The sequence below is a fragment of the Anser anser genome (assembly GCF_964211835.1).
Source record: "Anser anser genome assembly, chromosome: 2".
Classification (NCBI taxonomy): Eukaryota; Metazoa; Chordata; class Aves; order Anseriformes; family Anatidae; genus Anser; species Anser anser.
The window spans coordinates 91,018,874-91,041,468 of NC_139721.1; the positions used below are offsets into that span (position 1 = coordinate 91,018,874).

The window sequence follows — 22,595 nt, forward strand, 5'->3', positions numbered from 1 at the left end:
ACTGTTCTTGATGTGCACATCTAACCGTCACAGTATATTATTAGGGTGGTATATTTAATAAACACAAAACACCTGCTTGGCTGTCCTTAACAAAATTCTGAGTTTTTACTAAGGACAAAAATAATCTAAAAAAAAGAAAGAGATCAAAATAGCAAATAAAACCTGTTTAGAGCTCACAAGCTCCTGAAGATCTTTGCCATGCTTTTCCTTAAAACCCATTTCAAGATAAATTGGTGTGAAGGTTACAACACTAGCTGAGAGAATGTATTGTCCTTTATCCCCTTTGTCCCCTGTTTAGAATGTATCCACAGCTTTTTGTTGCTGTTGTTGTTGATTACAGTAGTGTGCAAAGCAATTCACATCTCCAAGAGCCCAGAATAAGCTTCTTTGAGCTGAATATACTTAGTACAGAAGTCAAAATCTAAATTCAAACTATTCTGCATCAGCAAATACAGTAAAGAGAAATAGCTTATTTGCCCTTTTAGAGTCATGAAACTTGTTACAACACACCCTTAACAATGCATTTTATTTAAAATTGGGTTTGTAAGAATAGCATTTACTGGAAAACTTGATTCCTTTTTCCTTGTTACAGTGTGTATCACAGGTGGCTGATTTATAGATATTCAAATAATCGACTGTATTACAAACTTTCGGTACCAATGATTTTTAATATAAAGATTTGATGCAGGGAAGCGAGGAGTGAAGAAAGATTTAGGACATCCAGTTATTTATATGCAATATATATATATATATATATATATGGATATATATATATACACATGCATACATACAAATATATATAAACACTTTGCATTTAAGAACTGTGAAAACATGATAAAACATCAGTTAATAAAGGGACATATCCTCTCTCCAAGGTAGGCATTGCTGTTACACTCAGCACGCACAAATATCAGGGAAGAGGTTATCAAATGTAAATGGGAGGTTCTTCATGTTTTTATTGTTGAGACACACAGTTCAAAGTGTTTACTATATTGCATAAAAGTATGTGCCTATAGGCAATTTCTGAAAGCATGCATTCTACTTATTACAATAATGAAGTATTACAACCTTTATTTTATTACTGCAAACTGCCTGATCAGAAGTACAATTTAAAGACTTCTTATACCTCTTCCTTGCTTATGTCATTTAACTTTCTTTTAAGTTTAGGTTGTACATTCTTTTGCATTTTACATTTAAACCATGTTCTAATTCAGTGTGACAGTTTTGCCCGTTTGACAACTCCATTTTCTGGAACAATAAGAATATTGTGATATATTTCAATACTAGAATTTCAGATATCTTTAGTTTGCCACTTACCTACTTATCAACAAACCTTAAAGAATGTTAATTATCCCTTTACACTTTATGTAAAAACAAAGTAATGGCTTTGTCATTGACTAATCATTGATTAAATCATCTCTGTGGACTGCATCAAAAGGCAAGACAAACTTGACTATTCACACTGCTTTGTGCTAGCAGCTTCTCAAGTGGACCAGACACAGATGTAATTATTTATGCTGGGTATTGTAGAAATGAAGCCTTAATCTAGAAAAGCCTCAAAATCAATGAAAATGGATTTATTAGTATAAAACCTAGGTAGATTGGACCAAGCAACTTCATGTTTTCAAAGTTTACACTTACTGTAATTACCTGCTTCTCATTTACAATGTTAATTTCACATCAAATCAGTGTTATATTTACAATGGCAAAGTATTGCAAAAAGCCACATACATAAGGAGAAATAAGGCTTACAAGTTATTTAAATTACGACGTTTCTTTCTTAATTCCATCCCTTTAGATAAGTATTTAAGGCTGTGCAGCCAGCACACGCACTTTGAACAACATCTATGCATAGTCTCAGCTCTTATTGGACTCCTTACTGCAAGAGTTCAAACAGCAAGTAACAGGGTCAGGAATGCATTTGCTTTCTTCTTTCAGCCTTCAGTTATCCTTCATCTTAAGTTAACCCCTTATGTTGTTTTCCCTAGAGCCCTAGCTGGAAGAGTATCATTTGTAAAGAAGGCATGGAAATAGTTTACTGTGGCTATCCAATGAGGCCTCTGAAAAGCTGTTTTCCTTTGTGAAGAACTACAAACCATCAGTGACAAAAATGATCTTTTAAGTTGTCAAGAAAGGCCACAAAGGTATTGCAGGAAAATAAGAAGCACCTTGGAAATGGCTCAAAAAAGAGGATGTGGAATCTCCCACCTGTGAAGGGGCAAACAAAGCAAGCTGTGAAAAAATGAGATCTGACGTGTGTCATATGTCAAGAAGACAGAGTAGATAACAAGATCTGACATGAAGGAAGATGCCTTTGTCAAATTCCCAGAAGTTCCAGAGCTGGGGACACCTTGCTAAAGGCAGATGAGATTGGGAAAGATGAATGTACCTTGCCACTTTTCAAAGGTCAGGACTATGCAACAGCATGAGTGAAGCATTGCCACAGCTGCCACATAATCTAGGTAGAGAAAGAAAACTTTCATTCCTTCCTGCAACACAAAAATTGAAGGTAATCTAATAATTAGCCTATTACAGGATAGTCAATCATTTAACTACTGAAAATCAGGGGAGACATATTCTAATCTCATTTCACTTGAGAAATTCTGTTGCCTTTATTGGCAGAATTTGTGCCACTGATGGGAAATATCTCATTCTGACTTCAAGAGCAGTTGTTCTCTTGCGGCCTGATTCATTAAGTTAATGGGACACTTTCTCTTGAGTCCTCGGAGAATAAAATCCGTGCACTGATAAATCTCAGTAATTTCAGAAGTTCATCTAATCAAAGGTGATCTGAATGTCTTCCATCCAATTACTACACCAAAGACAATCAGTTTCATATCACTTCTAGATACTGTGTTGTCAGCTGGGCCCATCAAGCCACGAAAAACATTTCCTTTTACTTTATTGTCCATGCGTGTGCTTGCCTGTTGCTTCTGCCAACCCATAAAGAAAAAAAAGGAAGGGTGGTGAGAAGGCAAAGAGTGTTCTTTATTTCAGTACAAAGAAGTGGATTTAGAGTTTAGGAAAGATTCAGGGTTTGATGTCATTTTGTCTAACTCCCTACAACTGTTCCTGGGTTCTGAGCTCCAAAGTTCAAAATACCTTTTCAGAGAAAATTCAATATTTTCTCATTTTCTGTGATATCTTTATCCCAGATACTCCCAGAAGGAGTGTGGTGACTCCTCACTCTTTTCTCACAGTTATCACCTTTCTACCCTTCACGTCCCTTTGTTTCTGCTAAACAACTAATACATGTGGCTGTTTCTTCCATTTGTTAATTCATTTCTATTATCAGGTTGCTGACTCTTCTGTACATTTTCACTACCTGTAACTTCAGTTTTAGACAGCTATGTATATCTGAGGAACCCTCTCTTGAATAGAAGAAGGTCAAAGTGATCTTTGCTTGTGATACACAATAATTCATTGTCCTTATGTTACAAACTATGACCAAGCCTATTGCTATGTGTTTTACAATGTTTAATGTACCCATGTGGTATTCAGGAAAGGTCTTGCAGTAAAAGCAGTAATCCTCATTTCACCAATGGAATTTAAATCAGGAAAATCCCACCTGTTTTATACTTACCAAGCATTGGTGATTAGATTATATTATGTACGCTTGCAGCGTAGGGGAAAATAGGCTTGTTGAAATCGATATATAAGCAGTTGCACTGTTTGTAGCAACTCTGTGCCAACTTCATGTCTCTTTGTCATGCTGTCTCAGATTGGTTGTCCTTATCTGCAGCACTGCGCAGCTCTGTTTTTCTTGAGAAGCACTGGAAATTAGGTATTGCACACACACAAAAGGAGGGTGCCTTGCTTGTTGAATTTGGCTGTTTTGCTTGCAAAGTATTGCGGAGGAGAAGAAGGTAGTAGAAAAGGTAACATAAGAAATTGCCATACAGCATTGGTCTCCTTCTGCACTGAGTGACTGCTAATCTTTCACATTTCAGCACATCTAATGGAGATGAGAGATGGAACAGCTAAACTAGTCTCATTTACAATAGGTAACCTAACTGGGGTCATGTGTTTGGCCCGAGCAATTGTCAATGCATTAACAAGGTCTGCATTTAAAGGAAGGGAGAACAAAAGGGATAAAAGTCAAAATTTATCTTACGAGGGACCAACTAGAGCAAATGTTCCTAGTTCCATCAAGGGCGTTTCTTCCATTAAATGAGCACATAGGAAAGAGAGACATTGTTCAAGTACAAGTATTCAGTTTGCAGCAAGTCACAAATCACACTTCATTTATCAGGCCTACAGATGACAGGATATCATCAAATCCCTGGAGAGTCATATTCATTAAAAAGAAATCTTAAGTAATTACAACAATTAATTGACTTGAAACAGTTTCGGGTGGAGAAGGTTTACATAATTCATTTGCCAGACAAAACAAGCCTTATGAAGTCAGGGCAACACATTATTTAGAAGCATAGCCCCTTTCCTGTCCTCTTGAAAAGCACAAAATCACACCAAACACCTAGAGAAAACTGACATGGACAAACAAAAACAAAAAAAGTCAGAAAAAGTGCCTCAACTTCTATAACTATAAAAGAGATAATGCTTCACTGACTTGCTCATACCTTTACTTAAAATATGAGAATGAAATATTCTCCCATTTCTCCTTGTATTTATTCTAAATGGAAGATTCCTAAGGGTTAATTATTTAATAGCAGATTTGGGAAAAAAGACAAATTAAAACACTTCACACAGCCACCATACAATGCAAATATTATGTATGTCTAGGTTCAGGTGCAGCTTGAAGTTTTCCTCCAGGTTGTGAAGTGTGCAGACGTATGTTGCTCCTGCCTGTTGTCTGCTCCTGAATTTGTAGGCATCAGAATGCCATTCTCATGATGTACCAGCAGTGAACAGAAAAATGAACAAGAAAATAACAAGAACGTTTTTTGTGCTCTCTAATCTGCCTATTTCTATGTCCTGGTTTCAGTTAGGGTAGAGTTAATTTTCCTCCTAGTAGCTGGTAGGGTGCTATGTTTTGCATTTAGGATGAGAAGAGTGCTGATAACATGCTGATGTTTTAATTGTTGCAGAGCAGTGCTTACACTAAGCCAAGGACTTTTCAGCTTCTCGCTCTGTCCTGCCAGCGAGCAGGCTGGGGGTGCAGCAGGAGCTGGGAGGGGACAGACCCAGGACAGCTGACCCAAACTGGCCAAAGGGGTATTCCATACCATCTGACGTCATGCTAAACAATATATAGGGGTGGCTAGCCGGGGTGGGGGGGGCGGCTGCTTGGGGATAGGCTGGGAATGGGTCAGTGGGTGGTGAGCAATTGCATTGTGCATTACTTGTTTCATACACATTATTAGTAGTAGTACTATAATCATTATTATTATTGTTACTATTATTTTCCTGTCTTAACAAACTGTCTTTATCTCAACTCACAGGCTTAACTTTCCCGTTTCTCTCCCCCATCCCAGAGAGGGAGGGGGGAGGGTGAGTGAACGGCTGTGTGGTGTTTAGCTGCCGACTGGGTTAAACCACAACATTCTACATTTTACTTGCTTTTTTTGAGGTCTTTTTTTTTTCTTCCCTAAATTTTACAAATTGAGGCAGACATTTTTCTGTTCTATGTGTTTTCAGTCTCTGATACAATATAGTATTAACCCAAGAGTAGGACTTCTGGGTTTTACTTGAAAACAGGTGCAGCACCGAGACTTTCACAGTAATCCAAACTTCATAGACTGAGAAAGTTCTCTCAGTGCTCAAGACAGTTGTTTTACACGTTATCGTTTCTATGGGTGGCCCCAGTTGGAGTCCATTTCTCTGTACATACATACCAGTATCTTTGGGGAAATGAAGGAAAAGAATAGTCACACTTTACAAAATATATTTTCAAGAATAATGGCCATAGTAACTGCATGCCAGAAAATCTCTGGGATGTTTATGAAAGTATCTAAAGTCAATGTGTAGGTATGCAATTAATTTATCGTATAGTTTCACTTGAAAAGCAAGTCAAGTATATTATTGTGAGATTTAAAAAACTCCTTTCCTATATCATTAAGTAAGACAAATCTGCAACTCCACCTAAAATCTGCTAATGCCTAATTCAAATGGTTAATGAAACACAGTATCAGTGTATCAGTGAAAAGACTGACAACAATCAGTGTCCATATTTGACAAGGAAGAATGCCATGTTTTTAACCTGACTTTTACAGACCACCTCAGTTCCCCAGTTTCTGGCCTCTACTATCTGCCTGCTATCACTAGCAGAAATCCTTGTTTCATTTCCAAGCTCCTCCCATGTTGTCTGTAGAAAAAGAACTTACTTCTGGTAGTGCCAGGGGAGTACACTGGGAGAACAAGTGAAGAATTGCCCATGTTTACTGGTTGTCTACAATTTCAGGAGTCTAATTTCAGACAAATTCTGAATAATTTCCAGATATTCTGAATATTCTTCAAGTCACCATTGCCTTCCTCTGCAGTAGGTAGTTTGAGCTACCTGCCACAGTGGAAAATCCCCCACATTTCTGAATTATGATATGGCATATTTTCTTTGTGTACAAACTTAAAATGATAACAAACCTGGTTTACGTCAATTTTATTCCTCTGATAAAATCCAAGTACTGCAAATCTTTTTTTCGTAACTCATCAACCAGTTAGTTTCTATCCATCAAAATAAGGTAACATCGATGAGTCACATTCCCTTAAATTTTTATATGATTTGTAGGTTTAATGCATAATTCACAAAGACAAACTACAAATTTTCTGGTATATACCAGCAAGACCAAGTCAGGATTTCAAATATAGGCAGCAGGTTTCTCTCTGACTCATCATAGTAGGCAGCATAAAAAAAGAACAGAATATAAAAAAAACCACAACTATACGTGTTCTTTCTGAACGTTTCACAGAAGAGAGACAACAAACCCATCAAAAGTAAAGCATCATGACTGCAGCAATGATTAATGAGATGATAAGTGCAAGGGAAAAAAAAAAAAGAAAAAAGATTATTTTCTACCTTAATGTACAATCACAATATTCTGCACATTTTTTTTTCAATATAGTATACAGTTCTCATGTTCTGGAGCCTACAGATGCATTTTGAGTAGCATAGGGATGTGTTTTGGTAGCACAGATAATCTGCATGCTAAGTTTCAGACCATTACAAATGCAAACAACAAAGAAATAAGACCTACTAAACCTTTGATTAGGTAAGCAAGCAAAGTAAAAAACTTACTGACATGCGAAAACGGTCTTGACCTCTGATTGCAGGACGCAGCCAGCTTCATGGCCGAATCCCACCACAGGTCCCACCGATGCAGTTCCCACCTGGAACAAGCAGGTGCGCTTCAGCGTTGGGCCATGAAATATTTGCCTGTCAAAGCTCACTTTAAAAAGAAAAACTCTGCCTTGTATCCCTAAACTATCTTGTGGGAGTATCGCCATGGGGGTCGACAAGCTCGGTGGTTGGTGATAGTTGGACTCATAACGATGAAGCCATGAGGAATGTAAACAAGCTAGAAGGAACAAAGAAGGGCGATTCATGAGACGCCTTGCTGTCTCAAACTGCTTGTTCTCCAACCGTTAAGACATGGAAGTGGCTAAATATTTGCTGTTGCTGGGCAAAGTTGTTAACCAATGACTAGCTAGTGGGAAAGTACTGCTTGTAGAGCTAATGGTATAAGAAGGGAGCCTGTCCTCAATAAAGTGGTAGTTGAAGTTATTGATCCCTAAACTTACCCTAGTGTCTGTGTGGTCATTATGCCACACTATCTCATCTTGGGAACCTAGATCCAGATATGCCTTGGAGTGGTGAAGAGGCTCAATAGTTTGTATTTCCAAGCACTTCCTTTGTTTCCCTCCAAAAAGCTCAGATCCTTTCTACTGTCTTCCCTCCCTACCCACTTCAGGGGACATCTCAGGCTTATGTCATCTGGGAAGGGTCCCACATGCCTTTCAAAATACAAAAAAGCACAGGATAGCCTCCAGAGCAGGGGTTCTGGTAGGAGCCCAAACCTGCACACAGCACAGCCACAACTCCCCTCTCCCCTAGGGCTGGGGCTGTCTCCTCACCACAGCTCCCAGAGAGATCCTCAAGATGGCAGTGACTTTCCAGGGGGCCTGTTTTTAGGAGAGCCCCTTGGGAGACACTTCTCCCCTCAGACAAGGAGTAAGGGTGCAAATCAGGGAGCTAAGACTGCACCCAGAATATTTCTTCTTGCAAGTTTATTTTCCTCAAGACATCCCTGGCCCCTGCCACATTACCTTGCCATCCATGGTTGGCCCCCAGCACCAAACACATGCAGCCTCCACATTTCTCAGTGGTCTGGTATATACACAGAGCCCTGCCAGCACTGGTACTGAAAGCAAGGACCCCCACCACTGCACGGCACTAGTGCCACGATGCACCTTGCCTTTTTTTGTTAAACAATTTTAGCAGGATGGAGTTTAAACCCCAAGCCTCCCCCTGCCACCATCTTGGGCACCCTCCTCCTCCTCAGCAAACTGTACCTACTACTGCTGGACCTTCCTCCATGACCCTTCCCTGCTGCCCATCAGCAGAGTGTGTTGATGAAATTTGTAGTGGCAGCCACCTCCCAGGCTGGCTCAGATGGTAGAACAGGGCTCTTCCTCACAGCTGCCACCATGCTTTCCACCTCACAAAGTGCCAGGGCAGCTGGAGAGGCCTGAGCTGGCAGCTAAAACGTGGGGCCTTACCATCCTGTTGTTGCATTCATCTATTCGGATTTCAATGTTTTTCCTCAGTACCCGTGAAATAGGAGGGACATTGTTTTGGATGAAGTACACTTATTTTACAACCCGTTTTGGGTCATGTCAAACCAGTTTTATGAAAAGAGGTAAAACTATTTTAGCCTTTCTGTCAGTCACAGTGGTGGAAGTCAAAATGAAACCTGGAGTGGAAGAGGCCTTTGTTTTTGTACATGTTGTTTTGTCTAAACACATTAGTACATCGTAGGTATCTCTGGGTGATACCAGTGATAAACATGTATCTGCTGTCTATGAAATGGATAAAATCCTTTCTGTATCTGTACAACTGCTTTTATCTTATACTGTTTGAACTCAGCAGACACTACCTCACCAGCCCTTTCTTTTTCTTCTCAGTTACAGTTGCGATCTTACCACCTTCATCAGAACCAGAAACACTGGAGGAATGGGACTGAAGGAGACATACAAAAGGTAAAATACTTGTGATGAGAAAAACCTTCCCTTTGTCACGTAGACTAATTTCTTACAGATGTGTTATTCTCCTAATAGAAAAGCAGAATGTAAAATTGAAAGGATGTAATTGAAAATATTAATTTATATATTCAGTAGTACAAATGCAGAAATATAAAAATGACATTGACGTGACATCCATATGCCTAATGTTTGTGTGCACATCAGGTATTAGCACTAGAAGATGTGTTAGATGTGGGCTGTGCATATGGTGGACTAGATCTCCAGCTGCAATAAATCAGTTAACCATGCAAAATCAGGTCAATGTACCTAAGCTTTATGCCATCTAGATTTATGCCATCTAAGGATCATAAGGTTTATGCCATCTAAGGATCTCACAAGGTATATGTGTATGTGTATGACAAAGAAAATGCTGACATTTCTCAACTTTAAACATTTAATCAAACCCATCTACCTATATACACCCGGTATGAATACAAACCACACCTTATAGATAATCTATGGAAATACATCTAGTCTTCTTTGTGTAGAGAGGAAAATTATTTCCAGTTTGAGCTGTTAAGACATTCAGAAATTAAAATGAAGGAAACCAGAACAGAACTTTCCTATAGAAACTTTGGCTTTAAAGCAAAACAAAACAGGCCTGAACAGGAAAGGGTTTTTGTAGAGAAAACCCCATGTCAGGAACCGTTTCAGGAGTCTCATGGGAAAACAGCTCAATATGAATTTTACACTGCAAGCTCAGAAGTACTACTTAACTCCCATTGAAAGCACATGGAACTTAGTCCTCATTTCACCTCCACTCTTGTTAAGGAAACAGAGAGGTTTTAGAAATGTGTATAAGCCAAATAGCACAGATAATCAAAGTAACATAGAAGAACAAAAATAATTTCTTGGTGTGAAGCACGTTTACCACAGGTATGTCAAACCTAACAGAAAGGGTAGCTGTTCAGCTAGTGTAAATCATTGCAACTCTGTTAGCTTTAGTAAACTTGCACTATCAGGGTATATGACCCTCTTTGTGTTTCTTTCATAAGCACAGCGGTAATGACTAAAAAATGCAGAAAATTACCTGGAGATTTTTACATTTTTTAAGAGCGTGCAGTATTAATCCAAAATCCTTTGTCCTCTGTGGGAGATTTTAATTGAATCTATAGGTTTTGAATTGCTATGTTCAAGCTAAGCATGAATCTACAGCCATGTTATAAACCCTAAAAAAATGGTGTTTTGTAAAAAAAAAAAAAAGGTGTTTGTAATGGAATTGCTGACAGATCTTTAACCATAGTAGTGCTAGCAGGAGTCACTATAATGTTGTAAATAAGGTGAATAGGCTCTTCTTATCTAATTTCACAGCTGAGCAGTGTATTGCCAGATAAATCAAATCAGGGTAAATGGCTTCATCTAATAAACTGGGTCAACATATAATGTATTTGTTCAGGTTTGCACTTTCATTGATTCTCATTTGATTTAAGAAGAGATATTTCAGTTTGTGTTTACAACATTTTTAAATATCTCTTTTCCCCCTTCCCTAGAGAACAAACAAGCAGGAGAGAGAGTATGCAAGCTAGTAGCTTCACAAAAAATGTCAAGTTTCCTCTAAGTTCTGCTTCCTGTTCTTATGCATCTGGGAAAGGATGGGGGTGGGGAATAAAGGAGTTTCTATATCTTATCTGCATTTTCTCAATAATGTTTTAGTGATGTTTGCTAATGTATCATTCATTAACCATCAGCCACTATAAAAAACATAATCTATCTCACAAAGTGGACATTATTATCGCATTAAATCATTTCACAATATACCTGAACGGTTCCACATGAGGGGCCTGGCCTGACTGAGCTCAAATGCCTTGGGGGCAAACTCTTCAGCAGTAATGAGATACGAGGTCTGTCTGTGATGAATATGATATTACTCGTGTCAGTGGCTGTGGACTGCACAGAGAATATTTCTTCTTACATTTTTTTTTTCCCTATTGCAAAAGAACTCAGGCAAAGCACTATTAACCCAGTAAATGAAGCTCTAAAGATCACAGAGTGTGCCCATTAGTCGACAAGATTGTGACTAATCCAATTTTTCTTGCAGGGAGCAATTCTGATGCTTCTGTAACATCTGGGGATGGCAGGGCCTGCATTACTGATGAGCCTGGCTGTTTTTCTTCTACCTTTTTCTTCATCCAAGAACAATTAGTGCACACACTTGTTTTACTGCTTTTCTTCCTTTTCCCTTATTTTTCTCCACTCCTTATACCATGATGACTGCTTTGGAGGTGGTTAAAATAATATCCCAGGCTGACAGAAGAGGAGAGGGTGAGGACTGTGAAGGAGGCTAAAAAAGAAACCCTTTGTGTTTGTAGGAGTGCAAAGAGAAAATGTGCTTTTTCACTACAGGGAAAGGATTAGGGTCCTGAAAAACAAGCACAAAAAGGGCTTAGAGCCTTTATCTTACCAGATACCATTAAAGGCATGCTGTCTTAAATTGTCCCTGAATTGGAAGAGGGTATGTCATCTTGCTTCTACTTACTCTAGTAAAGCATTATATGTTATTCTTTGTGTCGTAGCATTATATGTCAGTAACAGTAAAATCCTCCTTTTCTGATTTATTGTTAATTATGCAAATTCATTCTAATATAAACTGTCACTTAGAACAGGCTTAGGTCATTTCATTTAAATGACATTTCAAAAATATTTTATGATACTAAAAAATCTATCAAATGCTAATGGCTAGTGTATGTAGATTTTAAATGGTGATTTTTTTGTTTTCAAGAACAAATCTTACCTGTACTTGTTCAAGGATGCAAAAGATGCTAAACACCAGTAAAGTTCTGCTCTATGGATAGGGAAAAATGTAATCAGATAGAGGAAGAATGGAATAAGACCAGTTTACTGTAATTTCATTTGCATTGTTACATGGTGTGAAAATGTTTATGGATAGAAAATAATTCTGGGAATTCTGCATCCAGTTGTTTAAATATTTGTATGAAGGTGTTGTTGTTCTCATATATCAGCTGCAATCTATGAATTTTAGTGGTGCGTATACTGTAGCTTCAACCTTAATCTCCTTGTAGATCACTGTTGCAAGACTATTTTATTGGGTTCCACGCTAAGAATTAAAGTTTGACCAAGACTCAAAGTGTCCAAGCTAGAACTCTACCTCTCTCAAAAGCTGATATTTCGTTTTTATTATTTCATTATTTTATTACAATTCTCTGTGGTAATATTTCTGCAGAGAACAGTGGATGTCTAACATATTCCAGGTTTTCTGGGTTCTGGAAGCAGAAACACCTTTTTCACAGCATGCTTGTTCTGTTTCTAACTGAAAGCAGAATACACAGATGTATATGAACAAGAAAGAAAGAGCTGCCTTTAGACTAGAACTTTTCCTCTTTTCTAAAGCCCAAGCATAATGAGAATTCTGTTAGCTGTCAATAGCAATTTTACAGTGGATCGTGAGTTTATTATTAAATAAATCTGGAGAATGTCTCTAAGTGACTTCAGTAAGGGTCTTGAAGAGTTGGTGCTATTCAATATGAGGAAGACTAATATTAAATGTTAGATTGACATCAGTATTTGCTAATGTTACTAACAGTGTAAATACACTAAATAGGAAGGAACAAGGTAAGAGGTCTGAAGGTATTTTAAACACCCTGGTGCCTTTGCCATGAAAGAGAAATACATGTTAATTCAGAGAAATGGAAAAAAGTCAGGGTGTTGTGAACCAAACATGGGAGTGTATATTGCATAGAACAGTCATGTGAGATAGTGACAAAGGAAAGGATCGAGGCAAGAAATAAATTTGATGCTATCAGTCCAGCTGAAATACCAAAAGCTGACAATCCAGACAGTGGCTTTCATCATCAGGAAATGGAGAGAATAGTAACACAAAGAGGAAATGCCACTACTGCCTTTAAGAAGCTGTAGTTTAGTTTCACAGGGAATAATCTTGTTTAATTTGAGGTACTATTTATCATTCAACAAGAAAGTAAATGATATGTTTTGCCATGCAGTTAAGAGAGAATGTACCAAAAATATGCATTTTGTTACAAATCCTTCTTTCAGAGATTAGCCTAAGTAAATTATATATATCTTGAACTCTTCTTTAATTACCCATGTAGACTGGAAAATCTCTTTCTCTCATGTTTGCAGTTTTGTCCAGGGTTTGAGTTTACAGGGAGATTTATGTTAGGTACTATTGAATGCAGTATATGTAACAAACTGCAGTATATATATAACTGAATGCATAGTTATCTGTTGTTATTGAATGAAACTCTGTCTACTCCAAGTTGGCAACAAAATCACTATCGAACTCACTGAGCCAGGGTTTTATACAGTTTCATTTCAGCATCTTTAAAGCTGTTCATCTAATTCTGTTGCTGTCTATATTTTCCCCAGTATAACTAAAAGCGAATTCACCCAGTGATGCTAGGAGATTATATGTAATGTCAGAATATTGCCATGCCACTTTCCAGAACAAATTTACTGGGAACTTGGCCAAATGTGTCTTACATGCATTTCCTGGCAGCTATATGCATGTAGTATTGAAAATGAGTCTGTGAGACAGAAAAGACTTGTGCATGTGACTAAAGTGGTTAAGTATGCAGGTACTTGTTGGATTAGGCCTTTAAAGTGGATCTTGCCTAATGGCCATAACAGTTACAGATGTAAGTCATGAATCAAACAGAATTAGTTGATGTGTGATAATATTACACTGCTGCGTGAAGAGATGCACTTATTTTTGTCTTCTCATAAACAACAAACACCATACATCTTAACATCAAATTTTTATATTATTGTCTAAGAATTTTAGTTTTATTATTATTTTTTTTTGTAATTATTATTATTATTTTGTTGTTTTGATGTTATTATTTGTAAGGAGCCAACCTTGAGTTTCATTCAAATATCCAAATGTAGTAAACTGTCAGCTGGCCTTTGTGAAACTGCAGCAAAACTACTGTTGACCTCATTGGGATGAGGTTTTCACCCACATTTCCAGCATGGTTTGAACTGTGACAAGCAAATTCAAACTCAGGTATGAGATGACAGCAAAGGAGGTGGTTTTTTTTGTTTGTTTGTTTGTTTTTCAGTGTAAGAGATTGCTAAGCTGCCCAAAGGGTGCAGAGTGCTACTTTCTTACGTAAAACCTGTCTGTAGAAATGTTTGAGACCTCTTGCACTTCCTTGTGCCTGGATGACACCACCAGCAATAGAATCTGACAACTGTCCTTGCATGAAGTGTTTGTTACAACACACACAATTGCAAAACATAGCCTTGAACTGCATTTTGGTAATGGATCATTAAAAATTGCCCAACAGTTGAACTCAGTAATAGTGAAACATTTTTTTTTTTCCTCTACTGTTTATCATCATACTTGGTCATTGATATATGATACATTTTTGCTGTATCAAAACCAATTGTTTTCTCTCTTAAATTCTAAAAGAACTGTTGCAACTCCGTTTAATGTTGTCTCCAAAGCCTAATTTTACATTTTACAAGTCCACATCTTGAATTATTTTCCTGCCAGTTAAATTAGCAGTGAAATCCAAATACTGTAGGGTCCTGAACAGAACGTATGGAATCACTGAACTGTGTTCTGCTTAGGGAATGAGCTAGTAGATATTGAACCTTGCTTGTAGTCAATTTATTACTGAAGAATGTTATTTGACTGCTTCTAAAAAACCCTTAGGTGTTTGGTCATAAATCAGGTCCTAACAATTTAGATAGAAGAGCATTCCTAAAGACAGTTGTTAAGCAAACTCGGCAGCATGTAGCTGGGAACAAAAGCTGGGCAGCGCCAAGGCTGCCATCGTATATCTCATCTACATTTTCAGTTATGCTAACAATTTTTAAGTGACTTTAAGTAAGCATGTCTGTCCTATAACTAGAGTGTTGCATGGGCAATTTAAATGTTTAAGTCTTTTTGAATTGGCCTTACAAGAATGTAGCTACGGTTACTGCTACAGGTAAGTGGATGTGCACAGTCTCTGCACTCTAGCCTCAGTAGCATTACATAATTCATTTTAGAAGCTACACTTAAAAAAGCACAGAACTAGGATATTTCTCCCTTGACTTCACTGAGAACTACTGAGCCTTAATTTTCCCTGAAAAATATAAAAAAGATATGGTGTATTTTGTCACCTAATATAGAACAAGGTGCTTCACTTTTGACAGAGGCATTGAAAGTTAGAATAGATGTCACAAAACAGCAAGAAGAAGGGAAAGGTTATGGAGGGTGTTATCCTGATTTACATGCAAGTGGGTTCTCAGGTGTTATGGCCATTTGAGTAAAACAAAAAACTATTTGAAAATGATCATACAGGAAGAGACAACAGGTATGTAAGAGGAAAACAGTCAAACTTATGGAATGCAGTTGTGCTAATCTAAAGGGAGCTCCATCCCTTTGTTCAGGAATGACTACAGTTTTCTCAGTGCCATCCTGGAAGATGACTGAATTAAGTTTGTGCCTGATTCTGATAGAACTAATGGGAAAGAGGCGAGCAACATATTTTTAAAAGATAGTACAGTAAGTGGACGTGAACCTGATCATGTAGTAATGCTCTATTAATTAAGACCATCAGGAGGCATTAGGAAGGAAAAGTGGAAGAGACGGAAATATTTAAAAAAATTATTCAAGATATTATTTATGAGCTCTATTTCTAGGACTGCAGCTAGTCTGATACCTCTCTCCAAAATAAATGATGGGGACTGATGCTGTGTAATAAGACAATTTACAAATAGAAATGAAAGAAATGTTTATAATTTTGACCTTACTGACTCCAGTAAGATCAGTCTTTTACTGGTTTAATATTGTTTCACAGTTTGTGCTGTTAAATCAAAAGGTTATCTATAATACATCTGGCACGATTAATGCAAAGGATCAGGGGTATTCAACAGACATTTATTCATTATTAATATAGATAATAAAGGATCATTTATGAGGCTACAGATGAGATTTTTATCATCAAAAGCTTAAAAAGGGAAATTTATTTTTGCTTCAGGACAGAGATGAAAAGAGTCAGTAATGGGAAATGTGAGAATCAACACAAAACTGTCAAATTTATTCTTTTCCTGAAGACAGCTAGCACTTGATAGCAACAGATTAAAAATAAAATAAAATAAAATAAATAAAATAAAATAAAATACAATAAAATGTTTTTGCTGTAAAACCTCTATTGATAGGGAGGGGCTTTCTGTGCAAGTGTGGTTTGCTCTGTTCCTGTCCTTTATAAAGATGGTTGTCTCTTTTCCCTCAGGTGTGATTTCCAATTCCTTATGAAAAGACCTACAAAGGGACAGCGTATCATTGTCTCAGGACTTTCTGGGAGGTGTTTGAAAGAGGACTTGACAAAAATCAGGTCTAGGGAGTCATGTAGAAGTCAGAATAGTGAGTTTTCTGGTTTAGGAATGTGAGTCTGTGCCATATGATGGCAGAACTAAATAGTATTAGAAGGATGTGCACATGCAAAATGGAAATAACAGAAGGAACCAAATACTGATTTATTTTGCTTGTGTGTGTGTCTGGTAATTACTGTTATTTACAAAAGGAAAAAGAACCCCTCCAATAGTGTTACTGAAGATGTTTATAAAGTGGCAGATCTTGATTCACTGGAGCCAGAGGAGATTTCTTAATGTCACAAGATCCTTAGTATTTGTGGAGACTGCATTACCAGGATTGCAATCACCTACCTATTAAAGTATCCCCTGTAAAATGGTGAAAGTCAGGATATTCAGAGTTAAGGCTAAAACTCTCTCCTCATTTCACCTATCAGTTTTATCTAGGGCAGTTGCTTGCATCAGCTTCTAGGGTTCTCAGAACATTCAATTATCTTGTTTCCCATATGATCTGCAATACTCAAGTGGATTTGGAATTTGATGAAGTTGTTTCTGATCTGAGGGTATGGAGTGACCAGTCTGCTTGAGATGACCTTAAATTATCACTAGGAACACTGATAGCAGTAAAATAGAAATAGATGCACCGGAAAATTAATTTCATTACTTGGATACTATCCTTGTGTTGTCTAAAGTTTGGGTACAATTTATGGTTCCTTTTTCCCATATTTTCTTTAGCCTTCATTTCCAAAAAAGAGTTTACATTCCCCTCACAGTTTGTGGAATCTTCTATAAATTGTGTAGCTTTTTCTCAGTTAAACAGATGAAACCAGGCAAGCAATATAGAAATGAGCCAGAGGTAAATTTGAGTTATGTGATTGTGATTTTTTTTTTTGACAAGTTTCTGCCTTTTTTCCCATAATGCCATTGAAAAATAAATATTCTGTGTGGTCCACTTGAGTCAGACCTGGAAAACAAGCCTTTTCTAAAACTTGATCTGATAGAGAAAACCCCACAGGATCCTGTCTGAAAGTGAAAACTTAGATCCCCTTCTCCTTCCCTCCAAACTGAATAAGGTTTGAATGTTTTGTATTTGAAACTGTGAATGACATTTGAATATAAATTAAACAGTTTATAGGCAAACAAAATGAGTTCTCCCTTCTTTCTGCCCAAAGGTTGAGAACAGAGATTGGCCCCTGAATGAGCGTGAGAACTCCAAATATTCATCACATGTCAGAATCTGTTGTACAATGAGGTATCACAGAGGTCAATAAGAAACAGAGCAGAGCACAATGGGAATTTTTGTGTCAAACTTTCTTACTTTTAGTTGCCATTCTAGCCTCTAACTCAAGCATGATGACAGGTAAGCCCTGACTAATCTAGCTGAGCCTAATAAATTACCTCCCCAGCTGTGCATTTCAACCTTCTTCAGATATTACTGTTAACACAATGAGTTACCAGGATTCAAAGTGCATGTGCCTCAGCTGCTTTCCTGCAGAGCTGACTGAACTAAGCTACTCATCTCTGTGGGAAAGCAGCTATAAGGTGAGCACATACTGCATTCTTCTGGCTTTGTTGTGGGAGCAGTCATGTCCAGTGTAACAAACAAGTGGGGGACAGCAGCATGTTAAATCCTTCTAGCTGTCTGCTAAGAGAAATTATTTAAAATCTGGCTGAGTAGATCCCAGGCAGCATTAGTCCAAATTCCAGCACTCAGGTAGGCCACAGTAACTGCATGGACTTCTGAAATCAGTGAAAAAAAATAGTCCTCACAGAGCAATTACAGGATTTGGGCCATAATAATAAAAGAAAAAAGAAAAAAAACGACTAAACTTCCAAAGTCTAGGTTTGCTCATTACATGGAATTTTTCCTTGTAAAACCTTCTTTGGACATCTCTTGACATGTGTAAAAGAAGAAAAAATAACAAAATAAATTTCTGGCTCCAGGCCTGGCCCTGTGTTGCAGATGAATTTTAACTTTTGATAATCCATAGGAGTTTATACTGAAAAGGGAGCATTTTGAATAACAACTTAATTTAGACAAACTGTTTTCTTTCATAAATTCCTTCTCTTATCTCTCCATGTGTCTCTATCAGGAATAGGTTAATATATCACATGAAGTCATTGTTAGTCCCAGGTGCAGAATATTCTGCCAACGAGCAGCTACATGTCTGATTAAAGAAATTACCTCGGCAACATCTGTAGTCACTCCTGGATGCTAATGGAGACCTGTGAACATGTACTGATGACCTTCAAGGTCCAAAAAGCTTAGAGAGGGCATAAGAAGGTCAAAGAAGCAAAGCAGCTGGCAACTTTGAAAACTGTGGGCTATTTTTTCACTTGGACACTGTCTTTTATTTCAGTTGGGACAGGGATCACAAAAGATCAAATCCTATATGACATCTAATATAGATGCCAATGTCTTTTCTATCAGGGAAGCTTCTTAAAACTCATGAGAAGAAATCAGAAAGACCAGATGTGTAGAAAGTGAGGAGAAAGTGATTGATACATTAGACAAATACATACCTGCCCAAGTCATTAACATGAGGGAGGGAGGAAGGATACCATGGTTAATGCACAGAGAAAATGCTTTATATAGAAATATCTCTGAAAGCATTCAGCTAATTAAAGGCCTGAAACAAGAAAGTATTACTCACATGAGTAGTCAAAATGGTAATCAAACCACCACTATAAGGACAACTCATGAGTAAAGGTTTTCTGTCAAGGCCTGTGTGAAGTAAATGCACGAAAACCCTGCACTGATGATTAAATCCTGTGCTTGTTAAAATGTAATAATTCCAGTGACAGGGAAGAGATTTGATTAGTGTGCTTGGACAGGAAGGCATTATTATGAACGAGTGATTTATGGTATAAAGCAGCACAAAATTTTCAGATTTTTTTGTACATTTCAACAGAATCCAAAGGTATTTTTTTCACAGAGTAAGACCATGAGAAATTAAAAGCATTCATTAATTTTAGTGAAGAAACACTTCTGTTGTTTATGAGTTAAAAACAAACAAACAAACAACTTTTTTCAAGTGTAAATATTGGGTTGGTGTTGGGTGGTGTAAATTTTTATTTTTTTTTCAGGGGGGTATAAATTAAAAAATGAGCAAAAAAGTTTCTCTTGAATAATAGAGGGATTCCATGCAGCCAGGTGGTATAAGATGTGTGCAAGATTTATTATTTGTACTGCAGATTGTAAAGAATAATTGTACCTTTTAGCTGAGTGTATGTTTCATGGAATATCAAATATAGTCCACTGAGATCATTGAGAATCTTTCTGCCAGTGTGGTGGACTTTAGACCAAACCAAACCAACAGAGATGTTAGCTCTTCACAGAATACTTCTGTTATACATTTAAAAGAAAATTAATCAGGATTTATTCTGTCCTGAGATTACCAAGAGTAGGTAACAGAGACACATCGCAAGCCCTCTTTGACTGACCATGTTGTGCTCTTGTGATTTGTATAGCAAGGCATCTTCTAAGGTAATATAAATTCTATATATATACAAATATACAAATTCTAAGCCAATATAAATTAGTTACTTATACTTCATACATGCTAATAACATATTAGTATATTAATAGCATATTAGTATATATGAAGATATAGTCTTCATAGTGTTGATTAATACAAGATGAGGATCAGGGTCTGCTGTACCCTTGGAAACTAGCTTCCATTGTTGTTTTTACCAATAAACTACCACCTTTCTCCTGGTGCTCTTACCCCATGTCAGTATATTAAGAACAAGCATGAAACCTTTTTCTAGGGGTCTAGGTAGTGTCCTGTGACACTAAACAAACTTTTGTTTTGTTTGTTTGCTAAACAAACCAATGTTGAAAGTTAAGACTACAGAATGAAGTACTCTGGAGTTAAAAATACTAGAAAGAGTATGGGTTGTGCAGAATGAAAATTAAGACTATAGGAAGATTCTTCTAAAAGAGATAAAATTCAGTGTAGGTACATGTAACTGGCACATGGGGGAAAAAAAGCATTCCCAGATTCACATATCTTTCGTTATCTCTCAGGAACCAGATATTACAACAACAAAATCAGTATTTACATGACAGCACCAAAACAGTTATCAAATGGTCAAAGAAAGAAACAAAATCTTAGCACTAGAAAGAATGAGACATGTAACCTGAAAATGTTAATAGACCTCTGCAGGTTTGTATCTAGAATACTATGAGCAGTTCTGGTCTCTACTGTCTCTAATTTCAAAAGAATCCAACAGAGCTGGATTGTGTCTGCAGGAGGACAACAAGGGTGACCAGGTATAGGATGGAATGTCCATACAGGGAATATTACAGGCCTTGTTCATTTGCCTGCACAGAAGTATCTAGCACCAGTTGAGATACCTTTGAATAACTGAGACATTCACACATTGCCAGCAGATATAATAAAGAACTTTGTATGTACACCCTTTTGATGTGGTAGTTAGGATGTATATATAAGGGTATCTCAGGTAGAATTAGAAACCAGTGTGAGGGCAACTGAATCAAACCAAAGCTCATTGGTCCAGGAGCTTTATTTAAGCTCAGGCCAGTCCCTTCCTGAACTACATCATAAGCATACCTCTCTCCAGAGCAGTCTCCAAGCTTGTCTCGTGCATGGACTTCGAAATCATATTTGTAGGCTTATCTCCAGTTCCATCTCCAGCTCTGTCTCTTGCTACTCCTGACTGGAACCCCCTAGTAGGACTCTGGATAGACCCTGGACTTGATTTGTGTCATTTGGCTTGTCAGGGACAGTTGATGGAGACTATTATCTCCACCCGGGTCTACCCACCTCACCCACCAGCCCTGTGGAATGGCATCCTAGTTTGGGAGACCATTTCCTAGGCTGTGGTCACCCTCATCTCCCAGCTCAATCCCTGTTGTGGAGCAGCCCTGCTCTTATTGCTCCCTGACAATTTTTTTCCCCATGAGCATAGCAAAGCAGAGGAGTAGGCTGCCCGGAGAGGTTGTACAGCCTTCTTTCTCAAAGCTTTTCCACCACAGATTGGATGGAGCACTGACTAGTCTACCCTCACCCTGCTTTGAGAAGGAGGTTGGTCTACATGGTCTCCCAAGAGACCAACAGGAATTATCCTATTAATACTGAATGGAGAAATGTTGATTTTTTTTTTTTTATTTCATCTTCCAATACAAGAATTATTGGGATATCAAAGGAATTGGACAAATTCAAGACAATGGAAAGTGTTTTTATTTTTTATTTTTATCTTTATCTTTATCTTTATCTTTATCATCTTTATCTTTATCTTTATCTTATCTTTATCTTTATCTTTATTTTTATCTTTATTTTATTTATTTATTTCCTACAGAATTTCTTGCCTTTACGATAACTGTGAAATTTGAGGCTTACATGTAGTCAAGATCTAGACAAGCTCATGGAGGAAAAATCCAGTAAGGATTTCATAAACAGAAACTACCTTTGATTCTGGAAGTCTCAGAGTTGCAAATTTTCAGAAACTTGATGGATATTCAAGGCTACTATTATTTTAGACTTATTTCTAGTCAGCATACATGGTGCGACCAGCCAGTCCACACCCCACAGTTTTTCCCACAGCCCACAGAAAAAGAGATTATTTTCCAGTTGCAGACAAGGCAGAGGGAGGTGAAGCAACAGGCAAGGACTGCAGTTGTTGCAGTCACACAACATGACAGCATCATGGGAAATCAGGCTTCTTTACAGCTGCTCATTGTGAAACTGCTTGCTGCAGATACTCCATAGCAGCATCCTGGAGACTGCGGTTAAATCCCTGGCATTCTGAAATGGATCCTGCATTTATATCATGCAAGAATGATAATAATCAGTTTCTCTTAGTCATTTTCTTTTTGTTGCAAACCTAGATTTTGGTAGGATTCTTTCTTAATGGATATTCATAAGACGTATATCACATTATCACTTGGAAATTAGGAGACATTTCTTCTCAGAAAGAGCAGTCAGGCATTGGAACAGGTTGCCCAGGGAGGTGGTGGACTCACCATCCCTGGAGGTGTTTAAGGAAAGGTTGGACTTGGTGCTCAGGGACATGGTCTAGTGGGTGACATTGGTGGTAGGGGAATGGTTGGACCAGATGGTCTTGGACGTCTTTTCTAACCTTAAAGATTCTAT

General features: G+C 37.6%; 1 protein-coding gene across 2 annotated transcripts in view; it reads left to right on the forward strand.

Annotated features, from left to right (window-relative positions):
* The window catches only part of LOC310895433 (uncharacterized protein), a 137,353-nt gene that overhangs the window by 68,538 nt on the left and 46,220 nt on the right, over window positions 1-22,595 (forward strand). The window contains exons 2-3 of one of the 2 annotated variants that reach the window (XM_083826819.1): window positions 7,228-7,297; window positions 9,079-9,153. In XM_083826819.1, the coding sequence (XP_083682945.1) occupies window positions 7,228-7,297; window positions 9,079-9,153 (145 nt within the window). Of the gene's footprint in view, window positions 1-7,226; window positions 7,298-9,078; window positions 9,154-22,595 lie in introns of those variants that run through there. The other variant, XR_014580683.1, reaches the window with a different exon arrangement.